The sequence below is a fragment of the Pelobates fuscus genome, chromosome 11, assembly GCF_036172605.1.
Source record: "Pelobates fuscus isolate aPelFus1 chromosome 11, aPelFus1.pri, whole genome shotgun sequence".
Taxonomy (NCBI): domain Eukaryota; kingdom Metazoa; phylum Chordata; class Amphibia; order Anura; family Pelobatidae; genus Pelobates; species Pelobates fuscus.
The window spans coordinates 75,684,964-75,708,407 of record NC_086327.1 but is presented as its reverse complement, the minus strand read 5'-3'; the positions used below and the strand labels follow the sequence as shown (position 1 = coordinate 75,708,407).

Here is a 23,444-nt window from a genome sequence, read left to right as displayed (position 1 = left end):
CCCTAATACATTATTTACTGTTTTTTTAATTACAATTTTTTATTTTATTTTAGAGTTACTGTGTTACAGTAGTGTATGGGTTACTGATTAGAGCTAAGTTAATGTATTGGCTAACGGTTATTGTAGGCCTTTATGCATATTGATAGTGTGGATGTCTTTTAACACAATATGTGGAATAAACGGTTTGGTGAATACAGAGAGGGAAAGGGTTTGCCCTTGAGATAAGAAAAAAACTGTATAATTAATATAACTTTCCAATAAGTTATTATACAAGATGGATCCCAGCAAGCAGAAATAGAAAAGGGAAAGAAGTCTTATCTTACTTTATAATTGCCAGGCTTAAAGAGACAAGGATTCCTCTGAGAAAAAGGTTATAAATGCCCAATGACCAGTTACTGTTTGTCGTAATCAGGAACGAGTCAATGTCATTGGATGCAGAAATTAGAATAAGTTAATATATAAAGCCAATGAGGTAGTGAAGAAATACAGAGGTCTAATTACAGCAACCAGCCAAAATCAAATCAGATAAACAGGAACACTATCAAACACTTTTAGCTATGTAAAACCACTAAAAGGTAATTAGTAATTGTGTGAAGCACAGATTTACGCATATGTCATTTCTAGGTGAGGTCAATGAACTAAGCTACAGGTTGTGTAAAGCAAACTCCTTTAGGAGCACTTTAATTTTTGTCCACGAATTCACTAACATATATGACTACACCAATAACAGGCATGCTGTTGAGCAGTCAGTGTCCGACACCATGTAACTAGATGCAGCTCAGGACCAAACAGTAGGTATGTACTTGAAAGTACTCTTCCGAGACAGGCACATGAACAAGCATCGGATGTCCCAGTCTAGTTTGCAGGGGATATATACTGTGCGTGTGTGTTTAGGGGCTGTAGTGTGTGTGTCTGTGTTGCAAATGGGCTGTAGTGCATGTAATATGTGTGTCTAGTGGCTGTAGAGAGATAGTGTGTGTTTATATATAGGAGGTGAAGTGAGTGTCTGTAGGGAGCTATAGAAAATATGTGTGTTTGTGTAGTTGATGTGTTTAAGGAATGTAGTGTGTGTTCATATGTGTGTAAATGTGTGGGGTGGAATAGGGTCTGAAATTTGGGGGGATTTGATAGGGTGCTACTTACACCAATGATGGCATGCCTCTACAGTTGTAATCAAAATTATTCAACACCCATTGAAAATTAGATTTATTGTTAAAGTGTAAAGACTTTCAGCTGTTTGCAATGAACACATCAGACAAAAGCCATTGAAATAGCTCTACACAACAAATGCTTCAAGTGGTTTCCCCACATCAACTAAAAATGCACCTTATAATGACTTTTCCAGTAATTTCCAGTGAATAGAATCTCTCACATCTGCACAAATCTGCAAAACAGATATTTTCTAATTCACACCTGATGCAACTAATCAAGGGCTTCATTAGTTGCACCAGTTGTGCTGCCTAGGTGTTTGTTGAGTGTCACATTTGACTGCATGTTAGAAATATGGTCCAAGTCAAAATAATAGTCCATACAGATTAGAGAAGAGATCATCGCCCTTCACAAACAAGGAACAGGATACAAAAAGATAGCGAAGGCACTGAATGTTCCTAGAGACACAGTTGAAAGCATAGTTTGCAAGTTCAAAGTTCAAGGAACAGTGGTTACACTACCTGGACAGGGCAGAAAAATGAAGCTATCAATGGCTGCAACAAGTTTCTGAAAAGGCAGGATGTGAAAATCCCTCGAGTGACTGCAAATTACCTGCAGCAACACTTGGTGGCAACAGGCACTGAGGTTTCAGTGAGCAAATTAAGGCGCGTACTAAACGCAGAAGGTTACCATGCCAGAGCTCAAAGATGTACACCACTACTGACCCAAAATTACAAGAAAAGTTTGCTCTGATATGCTCAAAATCATATAAATAAGACACAGAAGTTTTATGATTCTGTTCTGTGGAGTGATAAAACAAAATTGGAACTTTTTGGCCCAATGGATCAGCGGTATGTCTGGAGGAAGAAGAAGTAAGCATACGCTGAAAAGAACACTATGCCTACAATTAAGCATGGTGCTGTCTCGATGATGCTCTTGGATGTTTTGCATCCTCTGTCACTGGAAACCTGCAGCATGTGCAAGGCAAGATGGATTTATTTAAGTATCAGGAAATACTAGGAGAAAACATCATGCCGTCTGTGAGGAAGCTGAAGCTTGGGCGTCATTGGACCTTCCAACAAGGCAATGATCCCAAGCACATCTCAAATTCCACTAAGGCTTGGTTGCAGAAGAAGTCCTGGAATATTCTACAGTGGCCATCACAGTCACCTGACTTAAACCCCATAGAAACTCTTTGGTGGGATTTGAAGTATATGGTTGCAGCACACAAATCCAAGAATATTCTTGAAGTGGAAGCCATTGCTCATGAGCAATTGGTTAAGATTCCATAGGAATCCTTCCAGAAGTTGGTGTCTGGGTATGCATCTCATTTGCAGCAGGTGGTAACTACAAAAGGGTACTAAAGATGCTTGCCATGAAGAGGTTAAATACATTTGGGACTCAAGAAGTCATTATAAGGTGCATTTTCAGTTGAATGTGGGGAAACCACTTGAAGCATTTGTTGTGCTGAGCTATTTCAATTGCTTTTGTTTCATTTGTCCATTGCAAACAGCTGAAAGTCTTTACATTTTTATAATAAACCTGATTTTCAACGGGGGTCGAATAATTTTGATTCCAGCTGTATATCTAATATGTCAATGTGTTTTAATTAATGTATGTTTATGCGTGTTTTAATGTTGTAGTGGGTATAAAAAATATATGCATGTGTGTTTATGTGCAAGTGTGATCATGTTGCTAAATAGCTAGTTCTATATGTGTATTCGTGTATATGGCTTAATTCATGTATATGAAAAGATCACTCTGTATGTCTAATAAAATGTTTGTAAATGGCTAGTTATGTATGTGACTAAATATGTATGTATCTGTGTGAACAAGAGAATGGGAGAGGGACACATTTTTATCATAAAGGGCTCTAAATGTGGTAAGGCTGAATGTGGCAAGAGATTTAATAAACCAAGCTAATGCATTAATACAAATCATCATCATGCTAATAATGGACCTATAAAAGGCGTAATCTGGTGCAAAAACGTATTTGGGGATCAATGTTGGCAAAAGCATTAAAGTTATATGAGTGCAATCAATATTTTTCTAAAAGCAATCATGGAGTTATAATGAAATTCAGTAGACTGCTGTTTGCTGAGCTGTTAGTAAACAATCGTTGAATAATAGACCAAGGTTGAATAATAGACCAAGGTTACTTTTCTATTACATAATGTCAGATGTATTGACAGAGAGTCAATAAAAGTTTATGCATATCCAGAAGGACAGCTCTTTACTTTTCAGCAACATGACTTTTCTCTAGGGTCAAGACAATTTCAAAGAGTTGAGGCCAGTGCCTTTTTATGCCCAATACTTACTAAAAGCTGCTCTACTCTCATCCTCATAAAACTGTGCAGGTAGTTTCTAAAGAAACACATTAAGAACTATAACTATTAAAGCTTTGTCTGACCCCCCTACATTGTAAGTATCCAAACATTTTGATCAGTTGTGCTACTTTCCTGGGGTCCCCAAGAAGTGTTGGGAGTTCCTAAGTAGGTTGTACAAGAAAATATAGTGAAAGTATTTTGGCAGAAACAGGAATGGTTCCTGTTTGACCCAAGTAGGTGTCTCAAATTTCTACATTCATCAACAGAGTTGTCCAAGCAGCACTGGCAGGAAATTTGCATCCCTCAGATAAACACCCCCACCTGGTGATCTACTAGGCGAGCCTAAGACCCCTGGCTCTCTATTTTCAATGTTACATAGTTATATTGTAATATGGGCTGACAAAATGTAGTTTATTAGGTCTAGCCTTTTACAGGGCAGTCTTTAAGGAGGGGCAAATGGGCCAGCTGCCCTAGGCCCAGTTACTCATGGGGGGCCCAAAGCAGCTGCCCCGTGGGCCCCGTCCCCTGCAATAAAAAACATTTAAAAAAATATTTCCCTACCTAATGGGCCCGCGGTGCTAGTATTGCGGCTGCACCGGGGCCCGCACACTAAGGGGGCCCACTGGGTGGCCCATACCCTAAGGGCCACCCAGTGAGCATGTTCCAGCAGGGGTCCCGTCGGCGCTGTGGCCCTTTAACAGCGCAACCGGGCCCTTGCTTAACGGCTGCATGGGAGGAAGTGACGTCCGCGAATCACTTCCTCCCACCTCAAAGACATAGGGCCGTGCGGGAGGCTGCTGAGCCAGGATCCAGAGAGCAGGGGGAGCAAGGAGAGCCAGACCCCCAACTCCCAACTACCCCAGCCAGCACACTGGACCCCAGGGACCTTTCAAAGGTAGGAAACTGAAGAGTGTATGTCTGTGTGTGTCAGTATGTTTGTCTGTGTGTCAGTATGTATGTGTGTGTGTGTCAGTATGTGTGTGTGTGTGTGTGTCAGTATGTCTGTCTGTGTGTCAGTATGTCTGTGTGTGTGTGTCAGTATGTTTGTCTGTGCGTGTCAGTATGTGTGTGTGTCAGTATGTTTGTCTGTGTGTGTCAGTATGTCTGTGTGTGTGTGTGTGTGTGTGTCAGAATGCCTGTGTGTGTGTCAGTATGTCTGTGTGTGTCAGTATGTATGTATGTGTGTGTGTCAGTATGTCTGTCTGTGTCAGTATGTATGTCTGTGTGTCAGTTTGTATGTCTGTGTGTGTGTGTCAGTATGTATGTATGTCTTTGTGTGTGTCAGTATGTATGTATGTATGTATGTCTGTGTGTGTGTGTCAGTATGTATGTGTCAGTCAGTATATGTCTGTGTGTCAGTTTGTATGTCTGTGTGTGTGTCAGTATGTATGTCTTTGTGTGTGTCAGTATGTCTGTGTGTGTGTCAGTATGTATGTATGTCTGTGTGTGTGTCAGTATGTATGTGTCAGTCAGTATATGTATGTGTGTCAGTTTGTATGTCTGTGTGTGTGTCAGTTTGTATGTCTGTGTGTGTGTCAGTATGTATGTCTGTGTGTATGTCAGTATGTCTGTGTGTGTCAGTTTGTGTGTCTGTATGTATGTCGGTGTGCCAGTCAGTATGTCTGTGTATGTGTCAGTATGTATATTTGTCACAGTGTCAGTATGTCTGTCACAGTGTCTGTGTGTGTGTGTGTGTGTGTGTGTCAGTGTGTATCTGTATGTTGTCAGTATGTATGTATCTGTGTGTATGCCTGTGTGTATACCTGTGCATGTATCTGTATGTAGCATATGTGTGTATCTGCATGTGTGTCAGTGTTAGTATCTGCATTTCTCAGGTTATGCATCTGTGTGTCTGTATGTTGTCATTGTGTGTCTGTGTATCTGTATGTTGTCAGTGTATATGCGTGTGTGTGCGTGTGTGCATCTGTGGGTCTGCATGTGTGCCAGGTTGTGTGTCTGTATGTGTGTGTGTCAGTGTGTTAAATGTGTCTGTATAGCTGCATCTGTATGATTGTGTATATCTGTCTATCTGCAAGTGTTTCTGTGTGTGTATGTGTATCACAGTGTGTGTGTGTGTGTGTTTGTGACAGTGCATGTGTATTTGTGCATACATCTCAGCATTCAACACTACACGCAAATACACACCTGCACTCAAACTTCAACACTACATATAAACACACCTCTTTTTTTAAACAACAAAATTATATAAAAACACACCAGTGTATTCATAAACCAACACTACACATAATTGCATACTTGCATTTAAATGCCATCTCCACATACAAACACACCCCTACATTCACACAAACATACTCCATACAAAAACATGCTTACACTCAAACACACAAATACTGCTCAGTGCTAAATACAACCCTGCATGCATGTGAAAATGGTAGCGCCCCAGCTGTCAAAGCATTGTTGGAGTTGCATGACAGATGGGGATCTACCTTTTGCCCCCTCTTGCCCAAAATAATTCATGCACCAGAGCCCTCTCTACTTTACGCCCGCCTCTGCGTTGGGGTGGGGGGCATGATTGCATGCCAGGGAGGGGACGACAGGGTTCAGGGGGCCCAAGCAAATGTTTGCCCAGGGTCCAATCCATATTAAAGACGGCCCTGGCCTTTTATATATCTTTAGTACTGCTGGCAATCCAAAGTAAACCAAGTTCGAAGCAATTTCCAACATTGACATAAAATGGGCAAAACATTCCTCCTTGGCAGCAAACTAGCAGTCAGATCAGGGTCTGCACTTCAATTAGGCAATTAGGCAGTAGCATAGGGTGCTCTGTAAGAGGAGCTCCCCTGGTGTTAAAATTCTTCTGCTCGCTCATAATGCCTTAACCTCACTTCTCATGCAACTAACTCTGCCTTACCGAGCCCCAAAAATTCTAACTCTGGACAGCAATCCCTTAGAAGAGGAGGGCAGTGCAAGGGTGCAGCGTCCATGTCATGTTCCTGGACTGCTTGTGGAAGTGTGAGTGTTTGTGTAAATATGTATATGTAAATCAGTTTTAGTGTGTGTAAGTGTATTTATTAGGTAGTGTTAGGGAGTTTGTATGTGTTGGTGTAAGAGACACTGAGAAACAAGAAAAAACAAAACCGTGACAGACTGGAAAGATTAAGTAGATAAAAGTAAGCAGAAATAGAGACTGCAAGTAAAGGAAAAAAACAAGGATGAGAGAGTGACTGTATAAAAACTATTTTTGTTATGAGAGATAAATACTCCACACACATAAATCAGTTCAGCTTTCTGAACTGCTTGATATTTATGTGGTATGTCAATTTCTTGACAATTTATTAAAGTGCCACTTTTAATACAAATCTGCTATTTTTTAATTGGGGGCAATAACACCTCCCTGTCTGTCACACAGCCACCAGGAAGGTTTTCTTCCACTTCCTTTAGCTCCACAGAGCTACTAAAATAGGCAGACACACTGTATATGCGTGTGCTTTCTTCCCCCTTCTCAATGAGTTGTACGAGAGCTCAGTGGGAAACATAGAAAATCTGTGGTCGAGTACAGAGGCTTCTCAATGAAAAGCCTCTGATTGGAGAATTCCCTGGCACAGACTGAAGGCTTGCAAAAAAAAAACATGTAGAAAATCAGTGGAATATGTCACTTTGGTGTTCATTGAGTTAACTTGTGGTACAATGGAACAATCTCATAAGGGGGAGGCAGCAAAATTGATCTTTGCCTAGGGTGACATAAATCCTTGCACCGGCACTGAGTCAGAATTCTGTTTGGATCCAGTTCTCCAGCTGATGTGAGGAATTGCCTCATCACTAGATAATGGATAAATTACCTCTTTAACAACAGGCAAAGGTGAGGCCAGGAGACTCCTTAATATTCCAGCATTATAAATAAATGAATCCATTTAGAATGTGGAGTGTTCCTTTAACAGGGTGACCAGGGACATCAGTGCCTCTAAGTACTGCTTAAGGAACTAGTAGGGACCCAAGATTAGCTTCAGCAGAATATCTTTACACTTTTACATTTACAATAGCTAAAAAAAACTTGAAATGAATCACATTTACTATACATAGTTGTATGATAATCAAATGAACTGACTAAAAATGTATATAAAGTATAAATTGGTGACATTACAGGAGTTGTGCTGCTTCCTCCATAAAAGGTGACTTCATCCCATGTGACCACAAAAACCCACGTTGCAGAAAAAAATGGGACATTTTTAAAGTGCTTCCTGATTTCTTTGGATATCTTCTTCAGGATTGCTTGGTCTGTTGTCTCCTTATAGTAGATTTCTCCACGTATTCCATTGTGGACATCAGCCCAAAAAGGTGCCATGAAGGCACGTCCATCTGCTAGAGGAAAAGCTTCAGGAGTGAACTGGCTGACTAGAACATTGAAGGAGATCACTCCATTATTGTTAACCTGTAAAATAGAAATAAGCAATCAATAAATTAACTATCCCAACATGCTCAACTGCAGTTTATTTGATATTATGCTAAAAATTACTATTATTTAAAAACAATAAAGCTTGTGTTTACTATCTAGAAAAGTATTTATCTCAGAAAGATGATCATTTGGGTTGCCACAGTTTCTTCTAGACTTGTTTGACTGAATAAAGAAGATGCTTTTGGAATTCACAGAATGCTGGTATCTATATGCTATATATCTGTTCTGTTACTGAGCACTGGGTACAAATTGGAATATAGTTGTTTCGTTTTTACTGCTTCTCCTTTTTTCCCTCTGTTGGTCACTTCTCATTTGATCTTTAAACATTTAATGGTTTTAACCTAATTATCAATTTTTTTTCTATCCATCATTTTTTTTGGCACTATTGATGGAACTCTGAACAAACAAAATGGCTTGTCCATTGTCTTTTTCGTTTACTTTGTGATTCGGAAATATGCCATTGCAGAGTTCAGAAATGTCAGAAGAGTTGCCGAAATTCAGAGGATTTATGATTTTTGAAACATTGAATGTACAAGTCTAGTTTTTAATCTATTGCGGTTAAAGGAACACTAAAGTCACCCAGACTACGTGGTCAGTGTGCAGTGGTCCTCTATGTTTTACCCATTGAGGTAAAACATTGCCACTTTTTAGAAAGGGTAATGTTTACATTGAAGAATTAAGCACATCTCTGTCATATTTAAAGCCACTAGAGACACTACTGCTGCACTGACAGAGTAAAACATGGTCATGTGACATTGCAGTTCATAGGAAAGCATTGGATTCAATGTTTTCCAATGAAAAGCATTGGATGTAAGAGCAGCATACACATCAGGTCCCCAATGTATTGGGGCATTGGATTTCACCATTACTGGAGGAAGCCGTGCCTCCTTGATGATGTTGAGGGAGGAGGAGAAGGTCATACGTGAAAAGCCTCAGCTCTGGCACAAGGTAAGTAAAAAAGTTTGTTTCTACCAATTTCATAGCAAACATGGAGAAAGAACAGGGTATTTTAGCATTGGGAATAGAAGATTGTATTCCTAATGCTATAGTTTTCCTTTAAGACATGCCATCAGAAAGGCAACCATTTCTTTCACAACTAAGGCATACTGACTGCAAGACATATTTGATGACAGGTATCTGAATCTCACAATTTTTTCTATAATTCTCCTGTAACTGGAAAACTGCTACAAGGATATCCTGATTTTCAAGAGTATATGGCTTTAAAATCCCTTGAAACTGGTAGAGACACACATATCATCAGGGGCGGGCTGGGCCAGGAGGCAGGGAGGCAATTGCCCCCCAGGCCGCCCTAAATCCTTTTAAAACCGTTAAGAGCCTCAGGCGGCTGCAGCACTGCTTCTCCCCTTCCCTTCCCTGTAGCGTGGCTGAGCTCCTCTCCGGTCCGCGGTGCCCGGCCGGAGTGATAGGAAGGTGCACACACAGTGTGCACTTCCTGTCAATCCGGCCGGGTACAGGAAACAGAAACTCCTGTTCCACGCGGAACGGACTGGAGAGGAGCTCGGCCATGCTACAGGGGAGGGGAGGAACTGAAGGAGGGGGGGAAGTAAATGAAGGAGGGGGTAACAGAAGGAGGAGGGAGTGACAGAAGGAGGGGGAGTAACAGAAGGAGGGGGGATTAACAGAAGGAGGGGGGTAGCGGAAGGAGGGGAGAGTAACAGAAGGAAGGGGGAGTAACAGAAGGAGGGGTAACAGAAGGAAGGGCGGAGTAACAGAAGGAGGGGTGGTAACAGAAGGGGGGAGTAACAGAAGGAGGGTGGAGTAACAGAAGGAGGGGGAGTAACAGAAGGAAGGGGGGAGTAACAGAAGGAGGGGAGTAACAGAAGGAGGGGGAGTAACAGAAGGAGGAGGGGGGAGTAACAGAAGGAGGAGGGGGGAGTAATAGAAGGGGGGGAAGTAACAGAAGGAGGAGGGAGTAAGAAGAAGGAGGGGGAGTAAGAAGAAGAAGGGGGTAAGAAGAAGAACAGGGTATGAAAAACGGGGGGTATGAAGAACAAGGGGGGAGTAAGAAGAACACAAGGAGGAGGGGGAGAGTAAGGGTGAGGAGAAGGGGAGATGAGGAGAAGGGGGGACTGAGAAGAACACAGGGAGGGTGGGTGGTGAGGAGAACACAGGGAAGGGGGAGGTGAGGAGGACACAGGGAGGAGAGGGGGTAAGAAGAACACAGGGAGGGGGTTGAGGAGAAGGGGAGATGAGGAGGACACAGGGAGGGTGGGTGATGAGAACACAGGGAAGGGGGAGGTGAGAAGAACACATGGAGGGGGAGGTGAGAAGAACACATGGAGGGTGGAGGGAGGGATGAGAAGAGCACAGGGAGGGTGGGTGAGTGTGAGAAGATACCGCTAGGGGAGGGTGGGGGAGAGGAGAGACCACTAAGGGGCAGGGGAGAGCTCTAATGGACAGAAGGGACAGCTCTATAGGACAGGGGGCAAGACAGGGAGCTCTTTCACGCTACGGGCACACACACACACACAATGCATCCCTATACATACACAGAAACACACAATGCATCCCTACACACAGAGAAACACAACATGCTTCCCTTACACACAGAGAAACACACAATGCATCTATTACACACACACAATGCAACCCTTACACACAAAGACAATGCATCCTTTGCACACATACACTGAAACACACAATGCAAACCCTTACACACACATGCAAACACACACTGCATCTCTTACACACACTCAATGCACACACATACAGACAAACAACTTGCATCCCTTGTGCATACAAACACAGATTCACGCATTGCATCTCTTACACACAACCAGAAACACACACTACATCCCTTATACACAAATACACACTGCTTCCACTACACACAAACACACTGCATCACCTACACAAACTGGTATCCCTATACACTACATACCATAAGCACACATATTAGATCCTCTACAATAACACATAACACATTTCCTACACACTCCACTCCCTGTGAGCGAACTCATGGGTGGGTGGAACATATAAGTGGACTTATGAGTGGGCCTTGTGGGCATACTCACTGTCAGGCCCTGGGGCCCAGACATTGAGCTGTGTAAGGACCCCCAAAAAATGGAGCTGCTTCCAATTCTCCCAGAACATTGAATTTTGTGACCACAGTTGCAAACAGCCTCCAGAGATCCTGTTCTACACCAGACCAGTGGAGCCAAACTCATCATCATCATCCTCATCTGGTTGTAAGTAGGCAATCTAGTATATTATTAGTGACACTAATCTATAATTTACCTCACATTAAAGGGACACTATAGTCCCCAGAACCACTTCAGCTTAATGAAGTGGTTCTGGTGTCTATAGCTGGTCCCTGCAGGCTTTTTAATGTAAACGCACACTGTGTGCAGCACTGGCGTTAGTTCATATGGCAGATCACATGAGTGGGGCATTGTGATGGCACATGGGGGTCGGCAAATTCAGCTGTTCCCCATGCAGCCACAGGTGCCGCTGTGCTGGGAGATTGTGATTACTCTTCACTTCCTCCCAGAATACAGAGCAGCGCATGGGAGAGAGAGAGGAGGTGGCATGATTTAATCTTACAACAAATCCAGTAAGCAAATCTTTATAAATTTGGGGGGCATCAGCTCTCCACAGTTTATTGGTGTTTACTCTGATGTCTGTATTAATATTGAGGGATGTCTAAGTAGTAACGTCAGTGTGTGTCAGCAGGGCCAGCCATTACGGTGTGCACGCTGTCCGGTCACGCAGGGTGCCATGACAACAGAGGCACCCGGTGGCCAACACAGCTAACAAGTTGGGGACACCAGCATATTCAATTTAAACGATTAGCTGGTGGTCCACTGGTGCGCACCAGCAGTAGTTGCAGTCAGATTATATCCTCTCCCTCGTGGTTCCGGCGCTCAGTTAGTGAGTCAGAGCACAGGCTCAGAGATTCTCAGCCTGCGCTCTGACAACATTGAAAGTCAGAGCCGTGAAGGAGCGGGTATGGCAAAGAGCTACTGATTAGCATAACATCAATATCCGTTATAAAAACAGGAAAAGGTGGGCATGGGTGGTGAACTGATTTGGTGGTGCAATGGGCCACTTGACTGGTTTTGCCCCCCAGGCCTAAGGCTGCCAGCCCTCCCCTGCATATCATAGTTATGTTATAAAAGTGGCAAATCCTTGATACATGACTTGTATGTCTCCATTGCTTTGTACCTACTCATATGATGTTTGCGGTTGTGATTCTTGACTGCTCTCTACCCCAGGAAGGTTCAGACTGGCCAACAGGCAAATCAGGCAAATGCCTGCGATGACCATGTGCTGAGGCTGACAGGGGAGATCAGAGTGCCAGCCTTGCTGCCTGTCTTCACAGGCTGGTGGGGAGATCAAATGTCTCCCTCACCAGCTCACAGGTACTCCTCTGTGGCAGAGTAAGGGACGAGGAGGAGCCGGCAGGCTGAATGGTCCTTACATGAGCTGGCCAGTTCAGAGCATTGTTTCAATTTTCATCTAGCTTCACCAGTGAAGTTTAGCTGAAAGGCACAATGGTTAAGGGACTCACGTCTGGATTGCCTTTAAATTAGTCTCTAGAAGGATATTGATACTTTGGAGAGCGTTCAGAGAAATGCAACTAAACTGGGTCATAGATTATAGGATAAAACTTACTAGGTAAGGTTAAAGAATCTTAACATGCATAGCTTGGAGGAAAGACGAGACAGGGGGGATATGATAGAAACATTTACATACATGAAGTGAAAGAGGGGCAAAGGTTTAAAAATAATATCAGTAAGTTTAACTTTACTGAGAGGGAAGTGGATGCATGGAATAGCCTTCCAGCTGAAGTGGTAGAGGTTAACACAGTGAAAGAGTTTAAGCATGCGTGGGATTGGCATTAAGCTCTATATGTATATATATATATATATATATATATATATAGATACAGGGCCGGTGCAAGGATTTTTGGGTACATAGGCGAAGATGCATTTTTCCGCCCCCCCCCCCTCTAAAATTAACATCTTCACCTATGTGCCTCCTAACCAGCCCCTCCCTCTTCCACGTCCCTTAGTGTTCTTCTCCCCTCCCCCCTCCTTTCCCTGTCCCTTGGTTTTTCTCTCCCCTCCCCTCTCTGTCCCTTTGTGCACCCCCCCCCCCACCCTCTTAGCGGTCACACTCCCCTTCCTGGTGTGCCTCCTACCTGTCTTGTAGCGTTGCGGAGCAGACCCTCTACAGGAGCTTCAGTTTTCTGTACCTGGCTGGACTGACAGGAAGTGCTCTCTCAGTGAGCACCTCCTCTCAGTCTGGCCAGGTACAGGAAACAGAAGCTCCTGTACTGCACTCCGCTCCGCCACGCTACACTCAGTGGTGTATACACACTAACAGCCACACACACTCAATGACAAACACACAGACGTCACTGACAGACACAGACTCACTGATCTGACACACACTCATTCATTGACAGACACACACTCAATCACAAACATACTCTCACTGATTTGACAGACACTCACAAACACACACTCATACACTGACAGACACACACAATACAATCATTCACAGACACACACAGACACATACACACAGACACACACATAAACAGACACACACACTCACAGACAAACACATACACAGACACACACACACAGAAACACCCACATACAAACACATACAGACACACAATCACAGACAAACACATACACAGACACACACTCACAGACAAACACATACACACACTCACACATACACAGACACACACACATACAGACACACACTCACAGACAAACACACACACACACTGACAAACACATACACACACACACTGACAGACACATACACACACACTCACAGACACATACACACACACATACACAGACACACACATACACAGAAACACTCACAGACAAACACATACACACACACACACTCACAGACAAACACATACACACAGACACATACTCACACATACACAGACACACACACACACACACACACACACACACACAGACAAACACATACAGACACACACACACAGAGACAAACACATACACACACAAAGACAAACACATACACACACACACTGGCAAACACATACACACACACACACACACACACACACTCACATACACATACACAAACATACACACACACTCACAAACAAACACACACTCACACATACACTTTCAGACACACACTCACAGACACACACACTCACAGACACACACTCACAAACACATACACAGACACACACACTCACACATACACTTTCAGACACACACACTCACAGACACACACACACTCACATACACACACACTCACAGACACTCACACATACACTTTCAGACACACACACTCACAGACACACACACTCACAGACACTCACACATACACTTTCAGACACACACACTCACAGACACACACCCTCACACATACACTTTCAGACACACACACACACTCACACATACACTTTCAGACACACACACACACTCACACATACACTTTCAGACACACACAAATTAATAATAAATATCCACTCAGCCTCCCTACCTGGAGAGCTGGTGTGGATCTGTCCCTGGGGTCCATTGGGGCTTCAGTGCGGCGGGCGGCAGCGTTCTAATGAGAGGCGGCAAGGGAGCTCTAACCTGTCTGCTCTGCTCCCTCGCGGGCTGTCTGCTGATGCCGGGAGCCGGAATATGATGTCATTTTCCGGCTCCCGCAGAATCAGCACACGGCGCGCGAGAGAGCAGAGCAGACAGGTTAGAGCTCCCTCGCCGCCTCTCATTAGAACGCTGCCGCCTGCCGGGGTCCAGAAGGTGACCTGGCAGGAGGGAGCGCTTCCCTCCTGCCGGTCACCGAAATCTTGCGCCCCCAGAGCCGGTACGCCCTAAGGCGGCCGCCTGTGCCGCCTTATGGATGTGCCGGCCCTGTATATATATATATCACAAACAGTCAAAAAAGGGAGCACTCCAGGTCTTCAATCAAGTGGAAAAAATATATTTACAGTATCAAAGCATGATACAAATTCTGTGCAGAGATAATCAACGTTTCGACCCTGCTGGGGTCTTTATCAAGATCACAGTGAATTAACATTACAGTGCGAAATATATACATACAAACAATGCTGCTTACCAATCAAGAGATCGGAGACCCGATCAGCTACAGAACCCGGAAGTGACAACACCACGTGATCACGTGATGGACGTGCATGTGATAAGGTTGCTAGGCAACCCCTATAACAAACATAATAATAATAAAAAAATCACATGCACGTCCATCACGTGATCACGCCCACGTGGCCTTAGCACTTCCGGGTATGACGGCGGTGTCGGCCGTCTGACGCACGGATTGATATCCTCTCACACATTGGTAGGTTGCACGGCAACCTAGTCACATGCTAGGCGCAGCCCACGTGGTGTTGTCACGTCCGGGTTCTGTAGCTGATCGGGTCTCCGATCTCTTGATTGGTAAGCAGCATTGTTTGTATGTATATATTTCGCACTGTAATGTTAATTCACTGTGATCTTGATAAAGACCCCAGCAGGGTCGAAACGTTGATTCTCTCTGCACAGAATTTGTATCATGCTTTGATACTGTAAATATATTTTTTCCACTTGATTGAAGACCTGGAGTGCTCCCTTTTTTGACTGTTTGTGATATATTTGGACGCGGGATTGCACCTAGGCATTTGTTCTATAAGATTTTGATATAGGAGGAGTGCCTTGTTACCTATTTTGTATATTTAACCAAGTGCTAGCATGGCACTTACAAGAGCACCCCCAAGATTTAGAAAATTGCTTAACACCTCACGAGTGATTTATATCACTATCAGGATCCATTCAGTATGGAGGACTTTCTGGATCAAGCTGGAGCATTGGCAGAAACAGCTGAAACCCTATCTATTACGGAAGAGCAAGCCCAATTAGTATTATGGCCACGGAGCTCCAAAGATCTTCCTCATATACACACAGCGAAAGACCTATACAACGATTTATCCAGATTAAAAAAGAGAGAAGTGGACTTAGACCTCCACGGGGTTTTCCTGTCTGACTATTACTGATCCAAACGGATCCCGCGGGGTTTCCGGATAAAGAATGCTCCAACGATAGGGAGACAAAACCCTATGTTTTGTAAAAAGTGGATGAATATCTCCAATAAATGCTCCCTTGATTGGATGGTAATAGTTATTGAAGAAGTTGGGATAGAACTACTTCAAGTGAAGAAATCGATACAGGAATTTGAACGGACCCATGTCACTACATTGCAAGCCACGCCATCCACTGATTTCATGCTGAAGTTGCAGGACGACATCCAGAAATACCAAAACGAACTTATTCGTTTAAAAAAAGTTAAAGTCGAGAAAGTTAACCACGATTACAAATACCACCAGGTTTACCGTTGGTTAAGTGGGACAGATTCCAACATACGGAATCCTACGCCGAGATTTAGAACACGCATAAGAAAACCTGCGTTACAAACAGTAGATGTTAGCTCGGGAGAATCGGCTTCTGATGGAGAAAGGGCGACTGACCCTCAAGCAATAAAAAAGGTTCCTTTTTTAAAGGATGGAGGACATCTGAGCGACCCACCACGGTCAACCTATACCAACGAGCAAAACCGAAGGGAAGGAAGAGGCGGCCTAGACGTGGACAAAAGGGTTACAAGAAATATAGGAGCTATGGGTAAACCTCCCAGACAACGGAAGTAACATCTATTTTTAATTTGTCCAATAAGGTCCTGGACCAGAACCATATATCCTTGCTTCAGAAGGGACTCACATTTATACCTGTGGCAAAACCTAAACAGTTTGATATGGCGATTGATCTGTATAAATTACAGAGGACTCTGTACAGTCACGACATAGTAAAAAAAGATGAGAGTTCAACTATAACATATACCTTTCCCAACCGGTATAAAAAGGATATCTATACACCAAACCATTCAATCAGGACTTTTATGCAGGTTATTAAACATGAAATGGACCCTACTATTACGACCCCACCTCATTCTAGAGACAACCTCACGAAAGGGGAACATGCAGCCCTAAAGGACCTAACACAGGACCCCACTATTATTATTCGGCCCGCCGATAAAGGCGGTGCAATAGTTATACAAACTTATGACAACTACAGGGGCGAAATACTTCGACAATTACAGGATACTACCACCTACTCAAGACTGACCTTTGACCCAGTAGCTAAATTCCAAAAAAGGATTGAAAAACTGATAAGTGAAGGTCTATTACATCGCTACCTGGATGAAAGAACTGCCAAATTTTTGTTCGTAAAATACCCAAAACACCCGGTTATGTACACACTACCGAAGATCCATAAGGACTTGGCACAACCACCAGGCCGTCCAATTGTCTCCTCTAAAGGCGGACTAATTGAGCCTATTGCTCAATTTATTGATCATTACATTAATAACAGTGTGCAAAAACTTCCAACGTGTCTGAAAGACACACAACACTTTATTAGCCAGGTAGAACAGATGGACCTGACAAACAAAGAGATCATCTTGGCCACAATGGACGTCCAAAGCTTGTACACTATAATACCGAAAAAAGAAGGAATAGAGGCTATATCGGAGATTTTAGCCAACGATGACAGGTACAGCGGACCCCCTATTCTCTACCTCATGGAGTGGCTGGACATTGCACTATCATGTAATTACTTCAAATTTGAAGACAGGTTTTACCTTCAAATATCGGGGACCGCCATGGGTGCGGCCATGGCACCAGCCTATGCCAACGGCTTTATGTACTGGTTCGAAAGGAAATATATCTTACAGCAATATCAATCTCATATATTAAAATATGTCAGATTTGTAGATGATATTTTTGTAATCTGGCAAGGTACTATAACAACCCTTCAAGAGATGGTCCAACAGATCAACGCTTTACCTACTCCAGTAACGCTTACGTTGAACTGGAGTGAACACAGTATTGAATTCCTGGACGTAAGGATATATATGACTGAGAACAGATTAGGATTCACATTATTTCGCAAACCGACGGATCGAAATACACTGTTGTATGCCACTAGTTTCCACCCTCAGCACGTTAAGGATTCGTTACCAATCTCCCAATTTCTCCGCGTGATGAGGTTTAACAGTAATTTAGAGTACTGTGAACAGCAGCTCCAGGAGGTTTGGGATCGCTTCCTGGCTAGGGGCTTCCATCCACGGACCCTGGAAGCCGCTAAGGATAAAGCTTGGAAGAAATACAACCAAAGTAACCAGACAAGCCCTAATAAGAAGAAAAATAATATCTTTCTTCCCATTACATTCAACACTGCCACTCCGTATTTGAAGAAATGTATCCAGAAACATTGGAATATGTTCCAGGTGGACCAAAGTCTGTCTGATAAATTCAAAAACAATCCGATTATTAGCTACAGGAGAAACCGGAATCTGAGGGATCTATTGGTGAAGAACAATCCCCGAATATGCTACGCTAGGACGCCTAAAGTTCAAAAGAAGGGCTGCTATAGATGCAGTGGCTGTGTTACGTGCAGCCACATGCTCACGGGTACCACTTTTGCTCATCCACATAGTGGGAAGCGGATTCCTATCAAACACTACATCTCATGTATGACCACACACGTGGTGTACATGATCACCTGCCCATGTGACTTGTCCTACGTGGGGAAAACTGATATGACACTGAGAGATCGGATCAGAGGACACCGCTCTGGAATCACCACAGCCTTCAGAGATCAGAGAACAGATAAACCGGTTGCCAAGCATTTTTTATCAGCATCACATCACCTACCCACCCTCAAGTTCATAGCTATTGATCATGTCCCAGTACCACCCAGAGGAGGTGACAGATCCAAATTACTACTTCAGCGAGAGGCTTATTGGATCTACCACCTAAAAACTGTAACACCGAAAGGACTCAATGAACATTTGGTTCTTTCCATGTTCCTTTAATTGATAATTTACATTGGTCTGATGGTTCCTGTGGAAGGCACCAAACGATCGATGTATGTGGCTCACTTCTTCTATGTCTCTTTTTTGGATATTTGCTCATGATTTACTCTTGCATTGTTCTCATATGATTCAGTTCAGATAATATGTAGGGTCAGCCGTCTCATGTGGTATATGTAGAGAGATAGGGAAAATAAGTGGCTTAGTAGATATCTTAAGTTCAATATTTTCTCCCCACTCAACCTAAATGATGAGTGTTGCTAATGCTTCTTCTTGAATTTTGTAAGACTAGAATAAATTTTCGCAAACCAGAGAAAGATAATTGATCTATATAGGTTTGGAACTAGTTTTTTAAAACTTAGCTTGTATATTTAGTAGAGTTGGTTATGTATAGATAGTATATATTATACTGTGTTCGCAATTTAAATTGGTCTATCTGATGGTTTATTTTCACTTATGTTTCACTTTCTCACTATGTAGATATATTTGGGTTTTGCACTGTGCACTTTTTTCATGATTAGTCCTTCCTTAAATTGCGATGTTTAGTTGACTGTTGTCCTCCATAAGACGTGCTTTATGCATTCTCCCGTTCTCTGTTTAGAAAGAGGGAGTTTTTTTATTATTATTATGTTTGTTATAGGGGTTGCCTAGCAACCTTATCACATGCACGTCCATCACGTGATCACGCCCACGTGGCCTTAGCACTTCCGGGTATGACGGCGGTGCCGGCCGTCTGACGCACGGATTGATATCCTCTCACACATTGGTAGGTTGCACGGCAACCTAGTCACATGCTAGGCGCAGCCCACGTGGTGTTGTCACTTCCAGGTTCTGTAGCTGATCGGGTCTCCGATCTCTTGATTGGTAAGCAGCATTGTTTGTATGTATATATTTCGCACTGTAATGTTAATTCACTGTGATCTTGATAAAGACCCCAGCAGGGTCGAAACGTTGATTCTCTCTGCACAGAATTTGTATCATGCTTTGATACTGTAAATATATTTTTTCCACTTGATTGAAGACCTGGAGTGCTCCTTTTTTGACTGTTTGTGATATATTTGGACGCGGGATTGCACCTAGTCATTTGTTCTATAAGATTTTGATATAGGAGGAGTGCCTTGTTACCTATTTTGTATATATATATATATATATATATATATATAGTGTTCAAGTAGAGATTGAAGCCGTATTAGTCCAGTGATGTAGATGTAAAAAACAAATACAATTTGTATCTTGTTTTAATTACAAGCTTTCGGGATAACCTCCCTTTCTCAAGTCTGAAGCATTTCTGAGCAAGACGACACATAGAATTCAGAGTTGAGTTGTGATACAGGGGTTAAAGCGACATGAGTGCAGATAAGACACAGGTTTGTTAGAAAATAGACACCATCTTTGCAGAGGGTCATAAATATATTTTCTCACTCTGCTCTTCAGAAAGATATTTATGACCCTCTGCAAAGATGGTGTCTATTTTCTAACAAACCTGTGTCTTATCTGCACTCATGTCGCTTTAACCCCTGTATCACAACTCAACTCTGAATTCTATGTGTCGTCTTGCTCAGAAATGCTTCAGACTTGAGAAAGGGAGGTTATCCCGAAAGCTTGTAATTAAAAAATTCTGTTAGTCCAATAAAAAAGGTATTACAAGATACAAATTGTATCTGTTTTTTACATATATATATATATATATATATATATATATATATATATATGATAAGGCTAGTGACTACTGAGGGTATTTAGAAAATTGGGCAGACTAGATGGGCTGAACGGATCTTATCTGCTGTCACATTCTATGTTTCTATCCCTGGGTGAGAGACACATGTGATGATGGAGAGACACATACAAGGTAAAAAAGACGATCATGAGAGGAGCACACAAGGTGGGTATTGAGAGGTTTCCACAAGGTGGGTATATAGTAAGACACACGAGTGCGATATGAAGAGGTGAATGGACAAGTGCTGAAGTATATAAATCAAACTCTTGCAAATGAGGGAATTATGGAATTTGCTGATCAATACCTTTGAATGTAATTAATTTATTTAGACTGCTTTGTATGTTTTAGCTATATCCTAATTTGTTAAAAAGGCTGCTGAAGGGTTAATAATAATCCCTTTTATCCAATGCCTTTCAGAAACTTCTTCTTGTGAGTAGCCTTGGCCAGCGGATTCTATCCTACTACAGTGTCCTTCAGTGACCCCTTGTTGTTCCTAGTTTCAGCTGGTTCAGACCAGTTTTTGCAGCACGGGCCTTTTCAATAATATTATTGCACAAAGCATTTCAACCTGCTTAATTATGTACACCCCTCTTTACCTAATCTTGCACACCCCTCATTGTTTAATTATGCACACATTATTTTATTCTGGAACGTTCAGCTTGCAAGCAAATAAAAACCCTTGCTTTGTTCAAATAAACTGTGTTGTTCACTGGGCACACCAAAGTCTTGGGCGGAGATCTTTGGATGGACGGAACCAAAAAGTCAATGGCAAAGGAGGACTGTCCCCTCTGAGTATAGTTATCACTAAGAAATGTTCCAACAAACTAGGGGGCTCTTTCCAGGATGGAGAAAGCCCAGAGGTGAAGACTTATCTAGGGTCTCCCGCTTGGGCTGAATCCATCTTGAACCATACCGGGTTGGAACACAAAGGGGGTTCCCCTTCAAATCTGAGTGATGGAGCCACTCAGGAGTGAACTTATTGTTTATATACATGTAAACTCTATTTGATTATTCAGGTCCAGGTGGTGGTGCCATTCTGGGATAGTGGATAGTATTTTTACTGATCGACAGTATCTTCTGTCCAGTTCTCGCTGTCTTTGTGTTTTAAGTGTTTTTGTGTTGGTAAAAATGTTTATATATATTCCTGTTAATACATAATTGTTAATTGTAGTCTAATCACGTTTTATGATTGCAGCTGGGAAACATAACACAGAGTCCCAAGAGTCAGAGTGTTTGGAAGGAAGAGCAAGAGTCCAGCTTCCAAATAACGCTAACAAAGGGTGTGCCCATATGTGAGGATAAATAATTAGAATCCCCTGGTATGGAAAGCAAAATAAATAAATCTTTAATAGAAAAATAGCCGTGAAAAAAATGTGTTAAATACACTGGGTTGGAGTCTAAAGATGAGGTCTAGCTTGTAAGACTTAAATATCAGTATAGAGAGTACACAGAATGAATTAAATATAAATATCACTGTGAAAGATACTGTAGGGTAATTAGACCATAAATCTACCTATAGGTTAGCTTCTCAATAGAGCATATAGGTGGAGAGTGCCTGCATGGATAGTTCAGAATAGTACAAAATAAACATAGCCTAGCGTCTTACTCGACGCGCGTTTTGGCGCTATGTGGCGCCTTTGTCAAGACGCTAGGCTTAGGCTGATACTTTAATACCACTAGAGTAGGACGCTAGGCTTAGGCTTAGGTTGATTTTTTAATAACACTATGGGTTGTTAATTCGTGGGTGTCTAGCTATTCTGTCTTGGAGACGTCTATTATTGAATAGGATACAAAGGAACTATTTGGACCGATCTACTAGGGTAGCAATCTCTAACGTAGTAGCAATTATTTGCTCTTTGTACTTCTCCTAATTCATTGCTCGCTATTACTGTAACATTGTATCCCTACTTAGACAACCATATACTGGGATACCAGGATACTGTAAGCGATGGATTAAAGAGTAATACATTTACTTTTTTGAAATTCTCTTACTATAAGCCCCTAGGATTTGGGCTTTGGAGCTGTCTACTACCTACGCAGGTTGAGACATTCGGGTATCTATATGCAAGGGGGCAATCGACACTAAGACCCACTTTAGACATTTTTCCTCCCATGCATTATACTATGATCCCAATTGCCCTCACCAGTGCACTTATTTTTAACAGCATTTGAGAATCATTTACTAAACATAAATAGGATTGAATCCTGACTCAGACTTCAGGGAGGACACTCTGTTTATTTTGTACTCCTCCCAGAATAGCAGTTCTGAACTATCCATGCAGGCACTCTCCACCTATACGCTCTATTGAGAAGCTAACCTCTAGGTAGATTTATGGTCTAATTACCCTACAGTATCTTTCACAGTGATATTTATATTTAATTCATTCTGTGTACTCTCTATACTGATATTTAAGTCTTACAAGCTAGACCTCATCTTTAGACTCCAACCCAGTGTATTTAACACATTTTTTTCACGGTTATTTTTCTATTAAAGATTTATTTATTTTGCTTTCCATACCAGGGGATTCTAATTATTTATCCTCACATATGGGCACACCCTTTGTTAGCGTTATTTGGAAGCTGGACGCTTGCTCTCCCTTCCAAACACTCTGACTCTTGGGACTCTTTTATCATTTATCGCTCTGGGTTATGCCCATTATCTGCTGCCCATTTAGTCCTTTTCTTGACTCCAGGGCTACAGTATATACTCGAGTATAAGTCGAGTTTTTCAGCACATTTTTTGTGCTGAAAAACCCCAACTCGACTTATACTCGAGTTAATGTCTGTATTATGGCAACTTACATTGCCATAATACAGACCAGGACCGCCAGGCTCATTACAAGCCCGGCGGTCCTGTTGGGGGCTGGCAGAGAGCTGTTACTCACCTTCACAGCAGCTCCTGTCAGCTCCCTTCTCCTCCGCGCCGGTCCGGTCAGCTCCTCTG

General features: G+C 42.5%; 1 protein-coding gene across 1 annotated transcript in view; it reads right to left on the bottom strand.

The window, feature by feature from the left end:
* The window catches only part of TECTA (tectorin alpha), a 187,094-nt gene that overhangs the window by 126,006 nt on the left and 37,644 nt on the right, over positions 1-23,444 (bottom strand). Inside the window, 1 exon segment of the mRNA XM_063436299.1 lies at positions 7,579-7,866. Coding sequence (XP_063292369.1) covers positions 7,579-7,866 — 288 coding nt within the window.